Source organism: Trachypithecus francoisi, unplaced genomic scaffold (assembly GCF_009764315.1).
Source record: "Trachypithecus francoisi isolate TF-2019V2 unplaced genomic scaffold, Tfra_2.0 Lachesis_group0, whole genome shotgun sequence".
NCBI classification, from domain to species: Eukaryota; Metazoa; Chordata; class Mammalia; order Primates; family Cercopithecidae; genus Trachypithecus; species Trachypithecus francoisi.
In genome coordinates, this window is record NW_022681453.1 from 153,520,954 (window position 1) to 153,547,020 (window position 26,067).

At 45.2% G+C, this 26,067-nt stretch overlaps 1 protein-coding gene across 1 annotated transcript in view; it reads right to left on the reverse strand.

The window, feature by feature from the left end:
• Window positions 1-221: 221 nt before the first annotated feature.
• The window catches only part of CLSTN2 (calsyntenin 2), a 625,554-nt gene continuing 599,708 nt past the window's right edge, over window positions 222-26,067 (reverse strand). Inside the window, exons 10-17 of the mRNA XM_033212488.1 lie at window positions 19,760-19,926; window positions 11,128-11,276; window positions 8,947-9,164; window positions 5,131-5,301; window positions 4,486-4,631; window positions 4,236-4,359; window positions 3,273-3,457; window positions 222-1,362 (exon numbers count right to left, since the gene is read on the reverse strand). Coding sequence (XP_033068379.1) covers window positions 1,162-1,362; window positions 3,273-3,457; window positions 4,236-4,359; window positions 4,486-4,631; window positions 5,131-5,301; window positions 8,947-9,164; window positions 11,128-11,276; window positions 19,760-19,926 — 1,361 coding nt within the window. The 3' untranslated portion in view covers window positions 222-1,161. The remainder of the gene's footprint in view (window positions 1,363-3,272; window positions 3,458-4,235; window positions 4,360-4,485; window positions 4,632-5,130; window positions 5,302-8,946; window positions 9,165-11,127; window positions 11,277-19,759; window positions 19,927-26,067) is intronic.

Genomic DNA, 26,067 nt, shown 5'->3' on the forward strand with positions numbered 1-26,067 from the left:
TGCCCTCTATCTAAAGTGTTCCTCCTTTTATGAGCAGAAGAAAGAAGAAGCTGCAATGATTGCAAATATGCTTCTAATTCCTTGCAGTTAAATTTCAAACTTTCATTGTAGACTTGGTGGAGCTCGTGCATTTCTAATACATCCGGAAAGCGTGTATTTTCTCAAGGGGGAAAAGAGTGTAAAATAGGAGATAAGGGACCATGAGGCTGAGTGGTGAGAGCCTTGTCAACCTCAGGGTCCCCTCTGTCCTGGGAGAGCCCAGCCACCCCTGCTGCACCCACCACGAAGCCTGTGTGTGATCTCATTAGCATTTCCTTCTGCTTCCTGGCTCTAGGCTTGTTGTGGCTATCGCCTGGGGCAGTGCCTGTGTGGAATGCCTCCCCGGCCCTGCAGTTCTGTGTGGTGAGCGCCCCTGGCAGGGCAGCTGCATGGTTGCAGCAGGTACCCAGGCAGGCAGGCTCAGATAGCTCTGATGGGGGATCAGGCCCTGCTTGTGGCCAAGGACCTATTCTTGGTTTAGGACTTTTCTTATAAGCTTATGTGGCCTCAGAAAGAAGCAAAGGGAAAGGCTCTCCCAGCTGGGGAACTAAATAGACAGAGAGAGAGAGAGAGTGTGTGTACCTTTCCCTGTGAACTTAGTTCTGCCTCAACAAGGACTTTCCTTTAAGCTGTTAAGCACTAAGACCTTAGGTGTGTGAAGCTCCAACCACTCTCCCTGTGTGAAGCAACCTGGAGTCAGCATAGGAGGACCTGCTGGTCTGTGTGGAGAAGACGCACAGTGAGTTGGAACCCCAGGGCCTTGGGGACTCTGAGCCTGGGGAGGTGAGTGACACAAAGGTGGACGTTCTTCCCTGCAGGAAAAAGCAAAGGCAGACTCTGCAGACAGGTAGACAGGATGCTGGGGAGCTTAGGGCAGAAGTGGGGGCTACAGGACAAAGTCTACCCTAAAGTCCCCACTGATGGCCATGCTGGGCTTCTTGGAACTTCCCCATGGATGAGACACAGGGAGTCCCCAAGGCTTAAAGGGTGGGCTCCAGGAAGCTGGAGAAGGCCTTCCCAGACGTGTCACAGACATCAGAGGTGAGGTATGATAGACGTAGGCATACACTGGGTCAGGGTTTACCAAAGGGACATGTGGGCTGGGCAGCAGACCCCTGGGCACTAGTAGGGGAGGGTGGAGTCATCCCACTCCAGCTGGGCTTGCCTGGCTCCATTCTGCCCATGTCTGCCTCTGCCCATCCCTTCCTCCTCCTCCTCCTCTTCGCTGTCATCAGAGCCACTGCTGGAGCTCATGTCTTCCTCTGCTTCTTCCTCCTCTTCTCCCTCAGTCTCATCTTCCCCGTGCCCTGGTCCTTCATGCTTCTGGATATCAAGGAGAGAAAGGAAATTCTCGTCAGGGGCTGAACAGAGGCCACTTTGGAGCTTATGTTTCTCCATCCATTAAGGAAACATTTAGGGCCCCTTGGAATTTCTTCTCTTAGTGCCAAACTCTTCAGCCTGGAGGCAGACTTCCTGGAAGGGAAGTCTTCTGATAAAAAGGAAGCTAGAAGGTTCAAGGCAAAAGCCTGAAATAGCAGCAAATTCCAAGGCACGAACTCAAGGTAGACTGTTGGGTATAAATGATGGGCTGGACATTGGAGCCAATCCTATCTATCATTTACTGAAACTTTCAGGCCAAGGCTTGTTTTCAGGCATTTCTGGAGCCTATTTAAATGGAGCTGTCCAAGCCTTAGTGTTTGCTTCTCAGTGAGAGGATGGCATTTGATCTTGTGTCTCTTTTCCAAGTGTGCATGCAATGTCCCTGGGAGCAGAAGGCATTTTAAGCAAAGACTCAGGTATGCTTCCCCTCAAAAATATTCCTTTGGAAAGGACAAATTTATTGGTCCTCACTTTCCATGCTTGCTGCTCATCCCCTGACTTGTGACCTCAGGCTGTACCCCTTCCTTTCCAGTCCAATTCTCCCTCACTCCAGCTTTTGGATAATTCCAGCAAAATTTTATTTCTGGATTTATGTTCTGCGTTGATGAACCAGGTCATAAAAGTTGTTTCTCCTTGTTTGGCTACCCACCCCCTTCCCTGACACTTCTTAGGAATTGTCTTTTACCTCCTACCTTCTACCTTACCCCAAATCCTACCCACTCTTCAAGGCCTCCCCCAGGCCAACCTCCTTCAAGGAATCTTCCCTGATTGTTGCAGTCCTGAAGGCTTTTCCTCCTCAAGCTTATTGACTTTTGGCATCACAAGGTTGGCCCTTGTTAGGCGCACTCTTGCCTTGTCCTCAGACCGCTCCAGGTATAGTGGTCTCGTTTTCTAGACTCAAGTCTCAACTCTTTGAAGGTGGAAATTCTGGAGTCTGTATAGCACTGAGCTCAGCACTTTACCTACAGCACATGCTTGGAGAAACTGAGCCACATCAGCACACTGCCTTTGAAATTGGAGTGTGAGGCCAGCTGAGGTGGAAACTGGGGACCAGGCTGGGATAATCATCTTCCCCTACCTTTTCTAAGCCTGCGTCTATCATCACCCAGAACCCATGGGCAAAGGGCATGATGTAGAGGGCTTTGCTTGACACTCATGGATAGATTCTGGGGGCTGTTGGCTAATTGGAAAGATATGGACTTTAGAATCAGACATCCTTAAATTTGACTATTGGCTGTGTTAATTTGAGTATGTTACTTTTTTTCTTAGTTGGTTTTCACCTTGGTAAATGAAGATGATAACTCCTATTTTATAGGATTTTGGAAGATTCAATGAGGTGGTGTATATAGAGCACTCCATACAGTATCTGGCATAATGGAGGCTCAATATATGGCAGGCATTGCTGCTATATTTTTCTTTTAATCTGTTCCAAGCCTTTGAGTGAACTCTTCAGGCAGTATGGAGCAAAGCCATCTAATTTGCACTGTTAGTTAATCAAAACTTCAGTACTGAGTCCCTAAGGGTTAGTTAGCTCTGAGCTAAATACTGTGGGGGAAACGAGGCATAGCCACCTCGTGGTGTTTGCTTGCCTTAACAAAATTTCTGGTTCTGTTTGTGGGGTAAGAGCAATGAATACATTTTAAATCAGAGAATGTAGTTGGTGGGAAGGTATGGTCTGTTCAGGCTGAGAGGGCTAGAGGAGCTCAGAGGCAGGAAGAACCAGTGGAGCTGGACTAGATGGGGCAGGGCTTCCAGAAGGCGGCTGGTATGGGGCGGCTTTAGGCATAGGAAGGGTTGAGCTGGGTGGAGGGAGAAGCGCCCACCCAGAACTCCCAGCCCTGCATGGGGATCACCTCCATGGGGTTGACTGTGATAGTCAGCGCAGAATCGTCCCAGTCCATCTCAGATTCCTTGGCAGCCTCAGTTTCCTGGATGAAGTGCTGGTGGGCAATCCGGACCCGGTACACACCCATGGCCACGACAAACACAAGCATGCACACGGAGATGATGATGACCACCGTGGCAATGCTTGGGACCACTGGAACAAGGAAGAAACTCCCATGACATGGTGAACAAAGGCCTAGCTCATTCTTGTGAGGGAGCATGAATGAAACATCCATGCATAGGATAAAGTCTGCCCTACCACTTTCCAGCTGTAGAACTCTAGAGCAGCACCTTACCCTGTCTGGGCTTCATTTTCATCACCTCTATAATCGACATAATAATTCCTGTCCTAAGAGTAATAGGTGTAAATTAAATTGATCGGTAAGTTTCCACATAGGCACAGTATAGGTGTTCATTAAATGCAAATTCTCTTTTATTCCTGGCTTTACCCCTCAAATTATAAAGAAATTTCCACAGAGCCAAGCACTGTAGAGTTTAGTAGAGACAGATACAAGTGCTCACCAGATGGTAACACAATATGGCAAATGCTCAAACAGAAATGTAGGCAGAGGACTTTGCAATATGGTGCATACGTGTGTGTGTGTGTGTGTGTGTGTGTGTGTGTGTGTGTGTGTAAAGGGCTCATGGAAAGCTTCATACCGGAAATAGTTTTGAGTTGGGCCTGAAATTTTGTCCCAGCCCTTTGTAGTGACCTCTGCTATTATGTGTGTTGTGTAACTTCTTGTTTACTTATTGACTGCCTATTGAGGGTGTGAGTGTCTCAGAGCCAGGGCACATTTTCTCCGTTGCTGCGTTCCCTCCCTCAGTTCTGGGCACCTATGTTTGCTACAACATAACTGTCTGTTGAGTAGATAGTCTTGAGTCACAATGACCACCTGTGTCCTGAGGGTCCCTCCCCTTGGGCACCCTACCTGAACTGCGCCGGATGCTACTCCGGGACTCAGGATGATGGACAGACTGGAGGAAGGGAGGCTGCACAATCAGGTGGTTGACATGCTCCTTATCTGAGACTCTGTCTTCATGGAGGATGCTGACCTGGGAAGAGTGGAGAGAGGGGCTATTGACCCAGGAGTGGCAGGTGAGCCAGTTACAGCAGTTCTGAATGAATGATGAGGGAATGGGTGAGCCTTGGCTTCCCTAACAATGGCAGGACCCACTCACCTCCAAGTTGAACTCATTGCTAGTGTAGCGCCCATTGAGTTCTGAGCACTTAATCCGGAAACGCCGGGCCTCAAGGGAAGCTGGACGCCAGTTACGGTAGCGGATGTGATGTAGCACCTGCTCATAACGGCTCATGGAGCCCACACCTGTGCCAAGAGACCACACTTGTCATCAGAAGGCAGAAAAGGGGGAGGAAGAGAAGAGAGGAGACAGGCTGGGGCTTGTGGTACGAGACCTCGCGGGTCTTGTAAATTTGTTGAGGGTAAGAGCTCAAGATATGTTGGGCAGACAATGTGCAGAAACTCTAAGGGGCCAAAATTACACTGATGCACAAGCTTTCCATACAGACTGCCTCAATCTTCCAGATGTTGCTGTGACAGTTGCTGAAATCAAACATTGTAAGAGAAGGCATCCACCCAGCTTCTACAGAATTCCCCAGGAGTGGAAATGTGGGGCTGGTCCCCAAGATGCTTGAGTAACTTGCCAGAGGAGGGTCTAGAAATCTATGCTTGAGGCTAAGGATCTCCAACTGGTCCCTGGGGCTTCACAGTGCTCCTTCACAGGTGCAGTCTCACTCATGTCTCCCTGGACAAGGACATTCTAAGAGGACACCCTTGGGGCAAAGGGGGCTGAGTGTGGCCTTACCGTAGATGGAGTAGCCTGCAGTAGAATTAGTGGCGTCCAGGTGTCGTTGGTGGAGCTCACTGTGGTTGAGCTCTAAGCACTCCTGCCTTGGGTCCAAGTCCCCTCCAATCACCAAAATATCACAGAAATCTAAGTTATGAAGCATTTCCTCTAAGACTTCTGATTTGGGGGCTGTAGGAAGACAGACACGGGAAACGCAGGCATGAAGGACAGCTCAAAAAACAGTCCTTGCTAATCATCTTCCTCCTCTGTTATTGCACCCCAGGTTAAGGCTGGGTCAGGAGCAGTGTCTGTGTGATCCCAAATACCACATCCACTGCTCAGATGTCCAGGCGGCCCTGAGGTTGCGTAGCATGAATTAGTGGGAAGAGCATGAATACTGTAGCCAAAAGATGTGATTTGAATACCAGCTCTGCCACTGAGAAGCTGCATAGTGTTAGAGGAACTACCTACCACTCAGTTTCCTCATCTGTAAGGAAGGCAAGGGTCTTGAGATGATTGAAAACAGTGTCCAATGCACATTGTAGGTGCTCAATAAGCAATAGCTCTCATTTGGGGAGAGATAAGTGGCCTTCCACCATGCTCTCATAGCTTTCTCCACGTGGTCCTAATGTGTCTGTCTCCCCAACCACCCGAGATTCTGAAGGGCAGAAGCACTATCTTTTTATGATTGAATCCTTAGTGTCTAACCCAGGAACTAGCATGGACTAGTTATTACTAAACCTTGCTCAAATGGAGCTGAATCATTAATTAATAAACAAGTCAATATGATATAACCAATAATCAATATTTGATAAATTAATATAATTAATTAATGTGCTCCCAGGGGAGCACATTAGCATGTTGGTCAGTCAAGTTGTCCTTGCCTAATTGTATGACTCCAAATTTCCCAAAGAAATGTGTGAGTGTTTGAATGCCGGGCAGAGTTTGGCAGTCCTAAATTAAAATCCCATCTTAAGAAGGTGATTGGTATTTATGAAGTATGTGCTATGTGCCAGGCATGTGGAAATATAATCCTAATAGACATTAAAGGGAGTACTATTACTATCCCCATCTCACTGATAGGCTAGTTGTCTTCAAGTGGTTTTGATCTTGCACTCCTTTACTGAAAAAATTATGAAGAGAGATAATTTAATTAAGTATATTTATTTATTTATAAAGTGGACTAAATATACTTTGTTATAAAACATTTATTAAAATAGAAATTTAAAAAATTCACTAAAGATGGATTATTTTAAATAATTATCTTTTAAGTTTGTATTTTTTATTTTATTTTATTTTATTTTTTTGAGACGGCGTCTCGCTCTGTCGCCCAGGCTGGAGTGCAGTGGCGTGATCTCAGCTCACTGCAAGCTCCGCCTCCCGGGTTCACGCCATTCTCCTGCCTCAGCCTCCGGAGTAGCTGGGACTACAGGCGCCTGCCACCTCGCCCGGCTAGTTTTTTGTATTTTTTTTTTAGTAGAGACGGCGTTTCACCGTGTTAGCCAGGATGGTCTTGATCTCCTGACCTCGTGATCCGCCCATCTCGGCCTCCCAAAGTGCTGGGATTACAGGCTTGAGCCACCGCGCCCGGCCTTAAGTTTTTAAATGATACCAAAAATATTTTTGCTCTCACTAGGTATATATTATATATTATTATATATAATTTCTTTATCTTAATTTTTAAATACTTGTCAATCACAATGGTTTCATGTATAATCAGCAAAATCTAAAAGTACAATAACATACGCTTAAGACAGGGTCTATAATTAGCAATGCTGTATGTGCATCTTTATTTCAAATGGCCTTCTCACAGTTTCCAGGCTTTTTGTTGACTTCTTGTCAGGTCTGGTCATATTGCCCTTGTTCCTACCTCCCACTGTGGCTGACTGAGAGCTCCCTGAGGTAGGGAGTGTGTCACGGCTGCCATTTTCTCATGGCTCTCTCACTATGGGTATTCTCTTCCATCTGCAGTTTCCTGGATTCCCACTGTGTAGAAGGGAGTGTGCTGGGTTCAGGGACCCAGAGGCAAATTGGCCATGGATGAGCCCTCGGGGTCTCCTGGTCTGGTTTAATAAACAGAAAATCACCACCAAGGGCTAAAAAATGTGTGCTGAGGGAAGCACCAGCAGTTGGGTGGGAGTGTCAGAATGGTGGTGGTGGGAGAGCCTTCTTGGGTAGGTGCTGAAGGCAGAGTTATTTGCCAGGAATCAAGGGACAGGGAAGGAAAGGGACCTTCTAGCCCAAGAGCAGAGCAGAGGTGTGAACTAACAGAGCGTGAGGAAGGGGTGTGTGTGTGTGTGGTGTGTGTGTGTGTGTGTGTGCGCGCGCGCACATGTTGGGGGAACCTCCTGTCTTTGGTATTGACAGCATAAAGAGTGTCAGTGGGGGCAGCAGATGATGCTGAAGCCAGTCACTGAGGCCTGGTGGCAAATGCCATTATCCTACTTGTTTAAGATATCCATAATAATGACCATTCCAACAACAATAGGAGTAAAAATTTAAAGGCACTAATAATAGCCCTTGGACACTTGACTATGTGCTCTGCCTGTACCTCTCATAAACAGAAGATGAAATGTGAACCCAGATAATTGCTCTTCCCTGCATTGCCTGTTTGCTGGTGTCAGATGTAGCAAATCCAGACACTTGGGTCATGGCCCGCAACCACTGAAGTCAGAGGCTTTTCTTTATTTCTGTCTGATTTTAGCCACAAATGAGAACGGGGGAAAAGGGACGATCACACAACCTAATGCACGTTGGCCTGTGACTAGGGAACTGCCCTGCCCGGACAGGTGGTAAAACACCATCTATTTTTTATGAGCTAAGAAGGGCTGTCTCTTGAGTACCCCATTCACTAGGGACCAGGGTGGTTTAAGTCACTAGGTAATTAGGATTATTAGAACAGCAGCTCTTCGGGGACTCAGGACCAGAGGCACCAGCGTATCATTAGCAGTGGCTTTTGGAGGGGGAGGAGAGAGTTGACAATATTCTCTTGGAAGAGGAAGCAAAGGACACTTCTTAAATGTATATTTCCCCCCTCCCTCAGAGTAACAAAAGGGAGGTTTTCTTCCCTCCCTCCCTTACTCCTTTTCCGGTTTCCTTCCTTCTCTTCTCCTCCCCTCCCGCGGCATATACTATAGCTTTCAGTGTAACTGTTTTCCTTTGGTAGATAATTCAAATTACTCCTCTTTCACTGAAAAACCTTTCCAATAATGAAGTTGTTGGAAATAACAACTTAAAAGTTTTCTGAGAGCTTACAGTAATATTACTGAATGAGACCTAACTTTTATGGTGTATATATAAAGATGCAGCTATATTTTTTCTTTATATGTCTTTAGCTTTTCTTCTGATTATCAGAATAATATATGCCCACTATAGAACATTTTTGCAATTGCAGAAAGGGAAGGGAAGCAGAAACAAATTGGCTCTCACTATGCTTCTCAAAGAATAACCATTAGCATAGAATAACCCTGTTAGCATAGGGTGTGTGTCCTTCTTGGCATTTTTCTATGTTTTTTTTTTTTTTTTTTTTCTTAAATGGTTGAGATCATTCTATGTGTAAGTACTATGTAACTTTGTGTCTTGCATTTTTTCACTTACCACTTAGCACAAATGCATTCCCTCCAACCTCATATCCCTCATTGCTAAACCATCCATTCCCCTCATATTCTTTTCGTTTGTAGCTCTTTGTCTGTTTTGCTATAATACATTATGCTGCCATGTATACATTTATGCCATGTATACATTACATGAACAACGCTGTTGTTCTGAAGTATGTTTTCATGGCTGTAAAAAAATTAAAGTCCACCTTCCCCACAAACTCAAATGCACCTGTACCTGTGGTTTTCACATCCCCGGGGGCCTCAGTTTTGGCGAAGGTGCTCACAATCTTGATATCGGGAAAAAGGGTCACTCCCCTGGCACTTTCAAACTGAGCAGCAGGTCTCCAGAAGTGGTCTGTGCCCCGGAGGGTGATCCGGGGCTCGATGGCCTGCAGGACCATCACATAGGCATCTACCTCGGGGATACTGATGCATACGTCTTCCCCAAAGCACCTAGGAAAACAGCCTCGGTCATAGCACTGATGAGCAAGCAATTCAACCATCTGTCATACAGCCAGGAATAAAGGGTTGCCACCTCCAGTTCTTAACCAGGCATCCTGACTGCCTAAGAGTCTCTCTGAGGATGTCAACAGACATTCAAATGTAAAGCCACATTATAATCAAAACCACTAGTGATCTAGGGACTTGAAAAATTGGCTCCTGAGAGAAATAGGAATTTTCTATACGCGCAACACGTAACCATGAAACCTTTCATTATCCTTTAACAAAGTAATCAATGGCAACATTAATTAGATAGCAACTGCTTGTTATATGCTTTAGTATTTGGTAAGCAAATTGTTGTCTACCTGGTCGGTTACAGCCATCTTGCTAATTGAGACCCCAGGGCTAAACTCTCCTGCGTCAGCTTATATGATATGACTCTATGTGGATATCACACACGTGTGCCTTTTCTAGGTGTAAGAGCAAAGTGCTATCATATTCACCCTCCTTTCTCCTGATACACTGCCACACAATTATCTGGGAGGCAGAAATGGTGTGGCCACAAGAGTGAGGTCTGAGACAGACAAGGATCCATGGCCTGGTTCTGACACTTCTGGGCTGGGTAAATGTGGACAAGGCACTCGACTCCTGTGAACCTCAGTTTCTTCATCTATACAATGGGGATAACAATAATATTGTCCTACAGTAAAGGATTAAATGCAGACATGTATAGAAAAGAAGCTGACCAGAGCTTGCATCATGGTTTGAGCTCAGTAAACAGTGGTTGATTTGAACCTCTCGTCAGACCTCATGGGGGCATTATGCCATTAGCCCTCTCCCCTGGTCATCTAAATGTAGGTTAAACTGGGGGACCCCAGAGCCAGGCAGATGCTCTGGGAGTGCTAGGTGGGGTTCAGCTGGTGACAGCCATCACTTTACACGCCTTGGGAAAGTTCCCGAGGAAAGGATAGTCTGGATGGATTCCATGCTGAGCTACTCTATCCTTTTCTATGGGTGGGTGAAATGTGGGAGCTGTGGTGGCCTCCTCCTCTTCCCTGTTTTCTCCTGCTTGTGCCAGGCCAGCCCCACAGCACTCCTCACCTTTCTTCAGTTTGCAGAAGGCTGGTCTCAGCAGGACATAGGCCAGTTTGTTCTCTCATCTTCACTCTAATGTGGCACTGACCTGGAGGTACCTGCTTCCTACCCCTAAGCCTGTAATGGTGGGGCACTCCTCTATTGTTCTAGAACTATTGAATGTAACTACCATCTACAGGCTTTTTTCTGGCACCTGTCTCAGGCTCCAACAATGTGGCAGTCAGCAGACCCATCTTTCCCATCCTTGTTCCTCTCTTTCTGAGTCCTTCTTCCAACTCTAGGTGCCGCATGACTGCACCTCCACCTTCCAGGAATTTTCCTGGGATCCCCCTCCTAGCAGCCCTCCAAGGTAGCCACTGTGGCTGAGAAGTGATTTGATAGGTCAGTGAGTGAGTTATCCAAAGCCTTCAGTAATCCTCTAATTTAACTCTGATCTCTGGAAACAAGAACCATGCCTTCTGTTTTTCTGGCATACCTACAGGATTTAGGAACTCTACATAACTGGGTTGGTTAACTTAATTCAATTTAATAAACATTTGTCAAGCACTTCCTATGTACCAGGCACTGTGCCCTTAAATCAGAACATTTCAAACCCATACCCAGATCACTTCAAATTCCCAGCTCTCTGAGAATTTATAGAAAGCAGTAAGGCATTAGATAAGAAACAGGATAAAATGAGAAAGGTGGATTCAAGGTGGTAAAACAACAGAACATCTTGCTTAAGAAGAAAACAAGAACACAGATCCATTGAGGCATCCTCATAGGAATAGCAGAAGTTGAGGACAGCCGAAGAAAGGCAAATCCTATTTTGCAAGGGAACATTCCCAAGGGACCAACCCTGCTGCCTCAGTTGGCCCCAGGCTGATCAGTGTCCACTCACTGGACTTTGGAGGAGACTTTGAGGCGCCGCACACCCGCTGTTGGGAACTGCCTGGAGTTGATGTAGGAGACTTTCTGGAGAGCACGGTTAATGTTCCCAATGTCATCACCTTCCATCACCAGGATGGACTGCGAGGGGTTGAAGTGATACTGGAAGACAAAAGTGAGCATCATGGAAGAGAATGGTCAGGATGTACATGGTTTTATGGGAGCACTTCCTGTCCATATAGGGCACCAAAGGTCACCATAAACACCTCTAGAACATCTGCCAGTGACCCATTTGTGTGTATAAATGATAGTGTTTAAACTCTCAAGCAGTTCCTCCTACTCTCTGGTGGGCTTTGTGGCCCTCTCCTATGAAGTCTTTCCAGGAACTGTGCCTGGTAATATCGGTCTGAGCCACAGGATTGAATATTGAAAACCCAGCCACGGTGCTCTCACAGCCCAGCCCTTGGCGAACAGTGGCCCATGCTCTGTGCTACCGGGTGGTCTGGACCATTCAGAACTTGCGTGTTGACTCCTTTTACTGTCTTTGTCTTTGACCTTGAACTGCTCCCCAAATTCATCTTGCACTCCATTTTCTGACCCACACCCTATCTTCTGAGCTTCCAACCTTCAAGCTCATTTTTCAGTTAATGGTTTTCTTTCTCAGATCTAATTTTTTGTCTTGCTTTTCGAGTGCTACACACTGGTTTCCCATGAGTTGCACTCACCTGCTGCTTACACATCTGCCAGCAGCCCTGTTATCTATCCATTTCATCCCAAGTCCCTGGTATCCCACACTTGCCAAAGGCCATGTAGTGGTGATTCTCCCCATTGAGTCACTTGGGTACTCAAGCTGGACATAGACTCTTGCCCTCTCCATGTCCCCATGGCAGTTACTCTTCTTGGAATGAGGCAGGGAAAACTGCCCTTGTACTGCCCTGAATTACTGACTTTGACACACTTCTGAGCAAGAATTATTAGGAAATGCTATCGATAAAATATCAGAAACATATCTGTGAATTCAGATTATATATTGAATGCTCATGGCACAGGAAAGGGAGACATGGATCTTTTTTAAGTAGCTACCTAACTTAAAATTATTTACTCTTTTGAATAGTTAATATATTCACATGGTTCAAATGTACACACGTTCTAGGTAAAAAGTAGCTATCTTATTTCTATCTCCCATCCACTCAGTTTCCACAGTCACATCCCACAAGTACTCACTATTATGTTCGTTTCTTAGTGGTAAATTGTATTATTGTTCACAATTAGTTGCTTCCCCTCCCATGAGAGACTTATACATGTCTGCCCTATTGTTAATAAGCTTGATCATATGACTATGGTACCCTTCCCTGCAGGATATACATTTTTGCCCCGTTGCACTCAGCAGTGGTCATGTTACTTGCTTGGTCAGCTAAATGTGGGCAGAAATATTGTTTGATTCATACCCTATGGAAGATTTAATAACCAGCTCATGGTTTGCCACATCTCTTTCTCTCTGCCATGAAACTGGCAACATTCCATTAGGGGCTGGTCCATCAGCTTGCATCTCACAGTGAGGGAGGTATGGATCAGAGCTGCAGCCAATCTATAATGGACATGAAGCATGAGCAATAAATAAAATGTTGTTGTATAAGCCACTTAGATATTAAATAATTTGTTACTGTAGCATAACTTAGCTTATACTGACAGTTATACTCATTCTTATAAATATATAATCAGTGAATATAGATTTCTATTTTTCTTTCTTATATCAAAACTATCTCATTACATAATGTATCACACTTTATTTTTTACTTGGCTCATATCTTGGAGCTTTTTCTGTATCAGTACATGACAAGCTTCCTTATTCTTTTTTAGTAGCTGTATAAGTATTCCATTGTATAGATAAACTGTAATCTTTAAAACCAGTTTCCTAGTATGGACATTTTGGTTATTTCTAATCTTTTACTGACAATGTTAGAATAAATAATCTTGTGCAAACACATCTGTAGGATACATCACTACAAGTGAAATTGCTAGGTCAAAGAGTATATGCACTTTTAACTTGGATAAATGTTGCCAACTTCTTCATTGCTAGAGATTATATCAATGCTTACTCCTTCCACAAGGGTATGAATGCAGCTTCTCTCAATTCCTCAGCAACACAGTATGCCGTCAGATGTCAGGACTTTTGCCAATCTGATAAATGATAAATGCCATCTTAGTGTAGTTTTAATGTATATTTTTCTTAGTATGAGGAGCTGAGTATATCTTTTCATAGGTTTAAGGAAAAATGTATATTAACTTTTCCCTGATCTGACTTGAATGTCTTTATAAGGGTGTTCTGTTCTGTGTCTGGACTGAAACAGGAGTTGGATGTCTCATGAGCACTATTGGTGACACTGAACCACCTAAATCCCTTACATGGTGTCCCCTAGCCAATAGGATTGATAGCTCAATCTTTGTCACCTTTGATCATCACATGTGTGTTTCATTGTTACCTATTCATAAGGCCTCCCAGCTTCTCTCATTTTGGTTCCCACTGGGCTTTGGTGCCTTTCTCCTACAGCACTTACAAAACGGTAACACCACTATTATAGTACAGTGGACAGTAGCCCATGAGCACACAGATTGTATCCTCTTACCTCTGAATGAGCCTCTTATCCCTGAATCCCAGAACTTAGCCTTAGTGTTCTAAAATACCCTGTTAGATGAATGAGTGAAGGGTCTCCAGCCTACATTGTACTCACTACCATCTCCTGTCACTCCCCAAAGGGACTTCTTTCTTTTACTTGTCTTTTTAGTGAAGCTCTGTGGGAGTCATTATCAGTACTCACTAAACCCTGTCTTCCTTTCCTTCCTAGGCATTGCAGAGGCTACTCTTCTCAGCCACCTTATGCCACAGGTGGCCAGAGTCACATGACTATCTCTGGCCAATGGGCAGGAGAGGAAGTGAGGTGTCGCACTTCTGAGCTGAGGCAGTGAAAAACCCTGTAAGATGCTCGAGCCTCTTTTTTTCCTCCACTTCAGTGGCTTGCAGCATTCTATGCAGAAACCCCACCCCACCTCCCTAGCTGAGTATAGGAGAAAACTAAACTTGTCATGTTAAGCCAGTGAGGCTTGAGGTTTGGGGATCATATGCTACTGTAACAGCTTAGCCTGTTTGGGAAAATTTAGCACTTCCCAGGCCTGATTCTCACTTCCCCCAGGTCGTAAGGCATCTTTAAAAGAGCATGGGCTTTGTGGACTGTAATATTCCAGTTCTAGTACAAAGTACCACTTTGGAGTATTTACTTTCCCCTCTGAGACTTCATTTCCTCATTTAAATAATGGTGAAATTAATATCTACCTGTGTGGGTCTTAAATGAAATTATATATATATATATATATATATATATATATATATTATATAAAGTTTCTAGCACTTACAAGATATTAAATATATGATAGTTTGGATGATCATTCTTACTATTTTAATTATGCCAGCACTGAGTCTTTGTGCCCCAGCCTTCACTGCTCTTGTGTCCTTGTGACACAATTCTCTTCTGTCCTTCCAAGTCCTGAGGAGCGCTGTCTCTCTGAGCCGTGACATCTGGCCATAAGCACCACTCTCTGGGGCTAGATCCTGGAGCCCCCAGGCATATGCATGGTTGATGCCACAGTCAGTGTCTGAGTTGGCATCTCTCTTGCCTGGAAGGCCTCACCAGCTTAGAGTGCTTATCCCTGGAGCTGCCTCACGCTAGGGAGTCATGATTAGTTCTGAAGTATTCACAAGTCGTCAGTTTCAGATTTGAGAAGACTCAAGGTCCTTGTTCTACAAATACCATCTGTGTTTTAAAAGGTTTTTCTGCCCCTCTTCTCCAGCCTTGTCCCCTGCACCATCCTCCTGTAGCAGAGTCTTGTGCTGTTACTATCTGTGTGTCTGTCTGTCTGCATCCTCCAGCAGATTGTGAGCACCTCAAGGGCAGGGGCTACTGACTTCCTCAGCATCTCTGCAGGGTCTAGCACATGAAAAGCATGAGGTAGATGACAGGTCTGCAGTGGAGGCTGGTCTCTGAGCCTCACATGAGGGCTGCATAGGAAAATCAAGAGGTTCTTCTAGAGGGACAGATAAGCAGTATCCTGTGGCAACCAGCAGAGGGCACAATCTCTCTGCAGCCACATGGAAAGAGACCAGGAGAGTGAGTGTGTTGGATCTCCAGTTAATACCCTGGTCTGTGCCACAGCATTGGGAGGTCTGTCACAGAGCATGAAGGTGGGCACTGGCCTAGCCAGCAGCATAGTTCTTGCAGGGTCAATAAAACCTCCAGAGCAGGTTTTGGGTGGTGGTGGTGGTTTTTTTTTTTAAACTGCGGTATTCCCAGCTCTGTGAGTGGGTGTCTGATTAAACAGGGGACCTGTTTGTACTTGCATCTGTACCAGGGCAGGAGATGGTGGCATGCTAGGGGCCCCAGCAAAGGGTGACATTGCTCACTCGCCCTTGGGTATCTGTGCTGTGACCATAGCCTTTCATTGAGCCAAGAAGGTGCTAGACAGCCCTTGCAGAATGGTCTTCTTATTAGGGACTTTTCTTAGAGGTTTGACTGGCATCTCCAGCATCCCAGCAGGCTGGACCATCAGGGAAGTCCCTGATCAAAGCCCTGGCCTGATCCTTGAGAGCAGGCTGGCTGTGACCTGACAGGAACCCTGCTGCTCCCTCTGACACCTGCCTGCCCATGGTCCATATTAAGTAAATAACAGAGTCAAAATTTGGACTCTGATTTTTCTGACTTACAGATTCAGCTGAACCATTTCTGTGAGTGGGGCCAGATGAAGATTTGCCACTTTAGAAGTTCTTCTGTCACAAAAGGGAACTGTGATTTGTTGAGAGTCTTTTAGGTTTGCTAGGATATATTATGTATATACTAAAATATATAATATATATTTAAATATATAAAATATATATATATATAGATAAATATATTTAGATATATAATTAAATTCTTACAACATCACTACAAGATAAATGATATTATTTTATACACAAGAGATTTGGGCTTAAAGGATTAATGTGTCTTGCGCAAGGTAACCCAGCTAATAAATAATCAGTTGACAGAAAAAGACATAAACACCTAAACATGATTACTAGGTGGCCTCTGATGTGGCCTCTACCTAACTCTCTGGCACCTTCAACCTTTTTCCTCCTGCAGTGATCTGAACCTAGGAGTGTCTAGTTCTAAAGTTCTTGCTCTTTCCCACTCTTCCACATGATGGAGGTGACAAATTGGCAGGGGTTGTGCTATGTAAATCCTAACAGAGTATTACTCAGGAATGCGGTGATTCCACAGTATCTTATACGGATACAATACAGCAGCCACTAAACCATTTTAGGACTCTAGCCATGCTGGAGAAATATTCATAAATAGGCATGATTCAGAAGACAGGTAAAGCAAGAAACATGGGCTGGTCCCTGTGAGCTGACAGAATGTCCGTAATCACAAAAGGGCCTCACTTCCCTCGACCAGCCAGAGAGGTGGGAGGAGGGCAGTAACTGGCAAATAAAATAATAGTCATGATTCAGAAATGACATGAGGGGTAAAGGGAGGCAGGAAAGGAAGGACATTTGTTTTAATGATTTGAAGAATGTCTTCTAATCTGAGTTGCTGGTATGGAAGAAAGAGCATGAACTGATTTTGGACAAATCCCTGAGCCCCAGTCCCCTTAGTTTTGAAATGGGCTCATAGTATTTAATTTGTTGTGAGAAGTAGGGATAATGAACATAAAATAGCCCCCAGTGGGTGCTCTGTAAATTGGGCATCTTATTAACTTCTCAAACGGTGCTCTAGTTCTTACCAGCCACACCCTAGGAATGGAAGAGGATCATTTGCAGTGACTTGGTTATAAACGGGGAGTGTCCTGAAAAGTCAGCTTAGCCTCCTCAGTCTCCACAGTTTTTTGTGCCACTTATTTTAGCACCTCTTCTTTTCATAGGCTATGATTACTCTGTAGAAATTGCTATGGTTCTTAAATTTATAATTTTAAAAAGGCATGACTTTTGAGCCCAGCATCTTTGTGTTTTTGCTCTATGGTGCCCAGTACCCTGAAACTGTGCCTGCCTGGAACAGTTCAGAGCAGAGAAGATCTATGCAGATGCAAAGAGTAAATTTAGAATAAAAAAAAGAGAAGACACTAGGAGGATAGATTTTTGCATCACTGGGTTGACAAAACTCTAAGGAAGCAACACAAACAGTACGTCAAGACTGGCCTTTCCCATATGAGATGGTCTTTTGAGCTTGCGCAATGACAAGTGATTAGCTATTGAGAGCAACTATGTGTATCTAATCCATGCTAAATGTTGTTCTGGAAAGTCAATCTTGCCTTGCCATGACTTTTGTACTCCTCCCATCTTCCCCAGTCTCCAGAGTGAGCATCCTAAACCCCACATATGCTGAGATCATGCTCCCTTGCCTGAGTCTTCAGTGGCTCCCCATTGTTGAAAGAAAAAAGAAAAAAAAAACGTAAACACCTAAACATGGTTAATAGGTGGCCTCTGATGTGGCCTCTGCCTACCTCTCTGGCACTTTCCACCTTTTTCCTCCTTCAGTTTGGGACTCATAACACTGGCTTTGTTGAAGTTCTAGTGAATACTGTGCTATTCCTCAGCCCTCTCTCATCACTCACACTTTTGGATATGCCTGGAATGACTTCGCTCTTTCCCATCCCCTCTCCACCCCTGCCTTTTTCCTAGCTGGTTCCTACCTATTCTTCAACATTCTACTCAGGCCTCATCTCCTCATCCAAGGAGCCTTCCCAGACTGCCATTCTCCAAGGTTCTGGATCTCTGGAGTGGGACTGAATCTACTCATCACTAACTCTGGGATCCTACGCAAGTTCCCACCTCCTTCAGTCTTTCATTCCTCATGTACAAAATGGGAGTATTTACGGTACCTTTATCATGAGAGTGTTCTGGGAATCAATACCCATAAAACGTTTAGAACAAATAGTGTCTGACACTTGGGAGACCCTCAGTAAATGTTAATGTTCATAATCATTGTGGTAGTCATCGACTGGATTACAAATGTCTGCCTGGGTCACAGAGTTCCTCAGGCCATTTCTTTTCACATCTCAGAATCCAGCCTATAACAGAATACTAGCATGTCCATGGAATGATTATGGAAGTGGCTGCAATTTAAAGAATATTCTCAGACCACCAGCTTTTCCAAGGGTACCCAGCACCAGAGCGTGACTAGCAGTAGGCTACTGATCTGGAAATTTCTGTTGGAGTGATGACTCCCTGTCCGGGAGTGGCAGGCCCAGGGCAGAGCAGAGCTGCCCATGGGCAGTGCTGGGTCAGGGATGTGAGGCCAGCTGAGAAACCTCAGCTTCTGTCACATTCTCTGGGGAAATGACCAAGGACAGAAATCCTCACAGCTGCTGGGGCTTCATGGGGCTGTCCTGGGCTCCAGGAGGCATGGGCTGTTCCGTTCCAACTTCCAGAGGAGGCCAAGGGATTGTCTTTTCACACTGGGGTCCACTATGATTGAGTGGGAGCTACAGTGATATTGGCTCTGCTCTTTATTCAGGACCTCGTGGGCCGGCACCAACATGTGCTCACTCTGTAAGTCCAGGTGAAGTTAGAAAGTGACCCTGGCTGTCGAGGTGCTTGCTGAGGCCACAGTCAGTCACATCCCTCCCTGCCCCCTTCAGGAGGAGCTTCTCTCAAGTGAGAAAATGAGAGAAGCTTCAGTCATGAGAAGCTTTGCTTCTCTGAGATCGCTTGAATATTTCTATTTTGCATAAACAATACAATCATGCAAAAAACTGTTTTGTATAAAATATACAATCACGAACTCTTGTTTCTTCTTCTTTTTTTTTTTTTTTTTTTTTTTAAGACAGAGTCTCGCTTTATTGCCCAGGCTCGCATGCAGTGGTGCGATCTTGGCTCACTGCAACCTCTGCCTCCTGGGTTCAAATGATTATCCTGCCTGAGCCTCCTGAGTAGCTGGGATTACAGGTGCATGCCACCATGCCTGGCTAATTTTTGTATTTTTAGTACAGATGAGGTTTCACCATGTTGGTCAGGCTGGTCTCAAACTCCTGACCTTGTAATCCATCTGCCTCAGCCTCCCAAAGTGCTGGGACTATAGGTGTGAGCCATGAGCCACCACGCCAGCCCATGTTTCTTGGGCCTTGAAGCAACAATGTAAGACAGAATGACCTCCATACCTGCTTTCTAATTCTACCCCACCCAGGTTTTCACTTTCCTTTTTAATTTGTATTTTACAAGGTCCTAAGTTTGTGTTTACTTTTTATGCTTTTGAAATGCATCCTTGTATCCTTCAGTTCCTTTAGCCAAATAAACAACAGAGCAGCCAACTAACGCACAAATGAAATACAACAACTTCCTCCAGGTGGATATTGAACATGTGCCTGCTTTTGGGTAGTGGACTGACATACACAAGGGCTTGATCTAGGAGTTTCGGAAGATGGCAGCAGAAGTCCATTGTGGAAGTCATGGTTACTAATCTCCCCCTGGACCCCCCATCTTGTGGCCGCACCTTTGCCATGGACTCATTTCTGTGTAACGTTCCAGGAAGCTCCATCTCCCGGCGTGTACTGGCACTGCGCAGGCTGGGCATCATGAATCATTGTCTTATTGGGGGTGATGCCAGCTCCTGCCTTACCTTTATTCCTTGGCCAAGGCTTTCCAAGGAATTAATATCCAGCCCTTCCTTGCAGGCCTGCAGGCAGGAGATCACCTTCTGGCTTTCCATTTTGCCAGGGCGGATAGTGAGACTGGCCAGGCTTCCATGAAAGAACTGAGCAAACCGCGGTTTGGTGACTTCTCCTCCTGAAAAAACAAACAGCATCATTTGCCCTGTGGAGACTGGGTAGGAAACAGCACCTCAAGGCACCACTTGCCCATGCAGCCGAAGACTGTCCCCTGAACCTGAGCTTTTCCTTCTGAGTGATGAACACAATAGCCAGAATCTCAGTAAGAAGTTATATGCTGCGAATACCCTGGCATTCCCTAGTTGCACCAGATTTAGGAATCCTGGCATTTCTGAATTTTAAAGGTTATTTTCAAGGGCACACTGTCTTAGGAGACTGGAGGGCTCTAGTGAGTGAAAATAGGGAGAAGGAAGCTGTCATTGATTAAACTCCAGGTCTGCCTTGTGCCAGTCTCTCTGCCAGGGACTTCATCTGAATCAGCCTGCAAGGATGTGGTGGCATTGTTTTCACCTGGCGGGTGCAGAGCCCTGAGACTCAAAAACATTAAGGTACTTGCCCCAGGACATAGAGCTAAACACTGGAGCTGGAGCTCTAGTTCTGGTCTGAACTCAAAGCTGGCGTTTGCTTCCCTACATTCCACTGAGAGCTTGGCATGTGACTGAGGAGTACTAGAAATGCTGCATTTGTGAGCTCTGGCTTTCTCACAATGTGTTGATTTCACATGTGCTTAAATTCAAGGCCTTTGACATAAGAGGACTTCCCTGATTCCTGTGCTTCTCTCTTTGGCTTTCTTCTCATTGCCTGCTTTCTGTTTTCGGTCATACTCCCTCCTGGTTGTGCTGAGTCCTATGGGAGCTCAGGTCCACTTTTACCTGTGGGCAAGTGTTCCAAGTGCTTGTGTTGCAATGCCAGCTTGGAATCCACTCCCTCCCCTTTTCTCCCTGCTTTACCAAATCGGATCTCTGAGGTCCATTTGAAGCCTCACCTCCCCTAGGAGACCTTCCTCACTGACTTTACTGAGCACAGGCTCCTTCCATCTCTGAGCAACCTTCCCAGCCTGGATCTTGTACTACTGTTTGTTCACAGAAGAACAACACATAGAAAAGATGGGCCTGAGTTGAATTCTAGCTTTGCTAGTTTCCTGGGAAGGTTTCATAAGCTCTCTGGGCCTCTGTTTGCTCCTAGGGCACACTCCTGGGTTTTGCCTCCAGGTTCTCCTGGGCTCTCTTGGTGGCTCCTTCAGCTTCCCCAATGCCTGGCTCTTGCAACACCTGGCCAGCAGCTTCCCCAGCCCTCTTTGCTGCCAGCAGTTGCTAACGGAATGTGCTCCAGTGAGACACCTTCTGTGATAGTCTTCTCTGGCTCCCTACAGGCCAGATTTCCAACACATGACACCCCAGCAACTTCTCTGCTATTCTTCAAGTTACGCTGTGCCAACCAAGTCTAGACCTCAGCTTGAGGGTGGACTGGCTTTTTCTGGGGTGCTGTACTTCAGCCCTGAGGGTAGTGGATGGTCCTTACATATTCTATTCCTATTTTCTTTAGAGTTCTCTTTAGAGTTCTTACCCACTAATCCTATGTTACTCCAATCCCCATATTTATAATTTTTAAAAAGGTTTTTCTGTTGAAATTACAGTTTTCTCTCTCCTGTTTGAATCTAGATCCATATACTTTCCACGTCTGCCCATATGTCTTTGCTTAAACCCATTCCTCTTTACACTGAGATACCACCCCTAAATAGTTTAGACTAGGCAAATCTCACAGTTCTTCAAGGCCCCATAAGCCTCCTGTTTCCTGATGCTCATGGAAACCCTCCATGATCCCCCTCTGCCCACCATGTGTCTCCCTTTATCCCTGAGTCCCCTTCCCTGCATACCCTCTCCCTGCCTGGAGCCTGCCCCCTCCCCACCCTGAGCCTTGGAACTTTCATTTTAACATACCCCTCACCACCTGGCATTGTTAGCTAATGGTTTGCATGTAGGTGTTTATGTCCTCAGTAGCCTAAAATATGGTGGTTTTTAGCCTTGGCTACACATTTTAATCATTTGGAGATCCTTAAAAAGACAAACTGATGCCTGGTGCTGGGTCACATCCCCAGGGATTCTGACTTAACTGGTATGGGGAGTTTTAAAAGCTTCTCAGGTGAATTGAATGTGAAGTCAAGGTTAAGAACCACTGGGCTATAGCTTCTTGTGGGGTTGGGCCTCTTGAGCCCTCCTCTTGTGATCTCTATCCTTTGTGCCACCTGCAGGCTTACTCTTGTCACTCTGTGCACACTGTTATAATTTATTAGTTTGAGTCTTTCCCTCCTGGATGGCAGGGATCACTCATGCATTATTCATTTTAATGAAGATAACACTGAGCAAGTGTTAGGGGCTGAGTGCTGCAACAGGCACTTTGCATAAGTTGGCTCATTTATTCCTGTCAACAACACTGGGCATCTTGCAATTTCCTGGCATCCTGCACCATGCCTGGCACATAGCAGACGTTTTGTAATTGTTTGCTTGAATTGAAGGAGATGGTGAGTTGAATATCAGCAGAGTTGGTGGGCACTGGTTGTTTTTCCAATATCCATCTCACTCCTTCCTTCTTGCAAAGGCAGCCCTAAAGTTTAGGGTATTGACTTGAGTTCCAGAGACAGACTCTCTTTAGTTCAAGCTAATTAGATTATTCCATCCCTACTGCACCCGCTATTGATTGAGGGGTGGACCTGGGACCCAGGATGAAGCCATCACCTGGCATTCAATAAGCCACAGGAATTGATCCAGAAGAATCATGAGAACAAATTGAGGCCAGTACCATGAAATAAGTTGATTGTCAACCTCTGTATAAAAAGCATCCATTTTTCCTCTTCTGAAAGTTTCTGGAACAAACTCTTGCTCTCTTTCCTGGACTCAGTTCTGGGAAGATGGGAGGCCAGCTGTTGCAGCTATCTTGCCAGCACACTGGTGATGACCAAGGCCCTGCATGGAGAAGGGCAGTGCCAGGAGAGCCCCAGCAGGGAAGAGCAGAGCGTGAGCTGCCCTGCTCCCTGCTCTGCCTTGGGATGTTCTCAGCCTGGAGTGCCACTCATCCATCTTTATGGTTTGAGCCATTTTGACCAACAGTGTTGCTACTTGCCACCCAAAGCATCTTCACTTTGAATATAAAGGATACGTTTCTTTTGAGGTGCTCAGTTTACAAAAAGCTCTAAACAGATTTGGCTTTGAGGAATTAGTTGAGATGGCCCATGGCTATGGGGACACTAATTGGGGTCTTCTGATTTAAATCCTCAGTGCCGCCATGCATAAAGTGCTCCTTCAAGCCATTAGCATGTTCCTGTCCCAGCAAAGGGGCATCTCTGTTGATCTGCAGGTGGAGGGTGTGAGCCTGTGTGTGAAGAGTGGAGCTGCCCCTCTCCAGGGCATCCAGTTGGTGATCTCTTCTTAGCCTCCTCCTCCTTGGAACAGCAAATCCAACAACAACTACTATCATTTACTGGGCATACAATATGTACCCAACACCATGTGACATCCTCAGCATACATCATCTCATGGAATTTTCATAAAACTGCTGGGAGGTAGATACTCATTCTATAGTGATAGATGAACAAATTTAGGCTTAGAGAGGGGAAGTAGGTGACCAAAAGCCACACCGGTAGGAAGTGGTAAAGCGTATGTTCCTATAATGTGAATACATCCATCCATGCACAGGACCAGCCGAGGTTTCCTGGTGGTGCCAGGCAACCAGGCCAAGAATGAGACTGAGAGAAAGCCCATTAGGATCTATACTGTAGCCCTCTTCAACTGATCACTCAGCAGCTTTAGCCTCAAAGGCCAAACTTTGTGACTGTCTTGAATGCTAAGACAGTTTCCTACAAGCCATCTTCTCTCAGCAAAATATACTCATGTTCTATATTTTTGACTCAAGAATATCAGATGTGTGATGCACTCTATTTATCAGTGACAAGGCTCCAGGAAATTGATTCAATGAGCATTTTTCAATAGGAGGCCAGTATAAAATTTGAAATATATTTCCACTCGGGTGGTTGTGAAGCAGGATTTAAAAAAAATAAAAGATGCATTGAAAAAATCTTTCCTTTGAATATCTAGGGTGTCTGCATAGGCCACGTGACTCCTCTGTTGGTTAACAATTAGACATAAACATGCTTATGAATCATCTTAAAATAACCTCATTTTTTCCATAAAGAATCTTCCTTAAATGTTTGCAAACATGATTTTGGATTTCTGATGCTAAATCTGTACCCATTTTTAAAGCATTTTCTGTATGACTAGCCTTCTGTTAGATTCAGTTAATTTAAGATGTGAACCATGGTCTTCAGGAGCTTACATTTATTTGAGAGAATAACATATAGACACCAAAAATAAAATAAAAATATGAGTAAATTGCCAGTATGATAGATGTTCTAAGGCAGGATATGATTCATTTCCAAACGATTGATATAGGCAATGTGTCCAACAGGTAAGAGGGAAAAAAATAACCATCATTTGTTAGGCTCTTGAAACATGACAAGTTCTTTCACATGCTATTTTATTTAATCCTTAAGCAGAGGCATAGTATGTTTGAAGTCTTAGCTTCTGTTCTTTTACTTTTTCCCTAGTTGTTTCTTCTACCTTACCTTCCATCTAAATACAGCCTGGCTTTGAGCTCATTGTCGCAGGGAGGGTCATGGCAGAGAGAAGAGTAGAAGGGGCCTGGAGCTGAGTCTCTGGTTGGTGTGGTTTCCAGAAGCCTAAACCATGAGGAGGGTGGAGGAGATCTGGGTATAGATTAACCTTTGGGGAAACACAGAAGAAGAGAATCTGGCCTCCCCCCAGAGTCATAAAGGAAACCCCAGACACGGGGGTGGGTGTGGCTGTGGCGGGGAAACAGAGAAGACATCTGAGGTACAGAGCGGAGACACCTGAAGCCTGCTTCCTGGACTGAGCCCTGGCAGTGTGTGTGATGCCAGCAAGGAATGCTGGCCCGGTACAGCTGGGCAGATGGACCACGGATGTTCCTACAGAGGAAGAATGAGAAGCAGCAGAAATATTTGTGTGCCCCTAAGTAAGGCGATCCCAAGACAGCTGCCAGTTCTGACAGACCATTAGTGACTGAGAATCAAAACAGGTGGGCACAACTTCCACAATGCATGGAAAGGTTCCTGGAGGCCCTGCTGAAAACTCTAGCACTACACAAATCTCCCTGCAATCAGCCAGCACCCTACAGAAATGGAAGAAATGTAAATTAGCAGCGGTTAAATCTCCCCCACTCAGGTGGACTGGGGGCTTGAACTGAAACCAGGCTGGATGTGAAAAAGACAATTTTTAAATTTGTGCATTGAGATTCTTATCTGCCACACTTAAAACTTTTATAGATGAGGTTTTCAAAGTTAGGTAATTTGACCAAAGCCACATAACCAGAAATGAGTGAAGCCAAGATTCAAACTCAGGTGTTGCTTGCTCCCAAGCCTTTGGCCTACATGCCAGACAATGAGATGTGGCTGGGAGGGCTCAAGGGGGAATTTCTTGGAGGGGGATGGGTTGGGACTGACTCAGTGCTGGGGGAAAATGTTCAATTATACTGGGCTCTGTGGATACAGAATGGCTTCAGCAGCAACTCCCAGAAACTGGTGTCAAGGTTGCTGGAATACATGGTAGTCTTAAAAAACAGTTGTATTTAGCAAATACAATTTAATGTAGCCTATCTTATTCTGAGTCGGAGTTTGCATCAGAAATGAAGAGCTACACACTCATTCCCCCAGATTCCTTTTATCATGCTCACACATGATAAATACAGCTTTTGAACCAGTATGTCCACTCTCTTCTAAGTATATTTTGAGGTAAAAATATGCACGCATCTATGTAGTGTGAACACGCTAAGTCTCTTCCTGTTCAAAGTGTGTTCAGGATCCTGCTCGTCTTTCCAGTTGCCATTCCCATAGCTATTTAATCTGAGAAACTCATGGAAAGGACTGGGGACCATGTATCCTCTTGCTGGGGTTGGATGCTGCTCTGTGTATGGCTGGTTCCTGGGGATGCCCCTTGATGAACACAATTTCATGGATGTTTGGGTGTCAATTTTAAGCAATGCAAATAACGAGACCATCTGAAATCTTGCTTTCTCTCATTTCCTCATTTCAGTGATGTAGATACCTACGGAATGCAAAGACTAAGTGAAGTGTGTAATAGACCCCTATAAGTACAGCTTTAAAACTCTGTCCAGACAATCCCGGGGGATGCTCACACAGCTGTAGGCTGCAGGTGGCTTGTGGGGACAG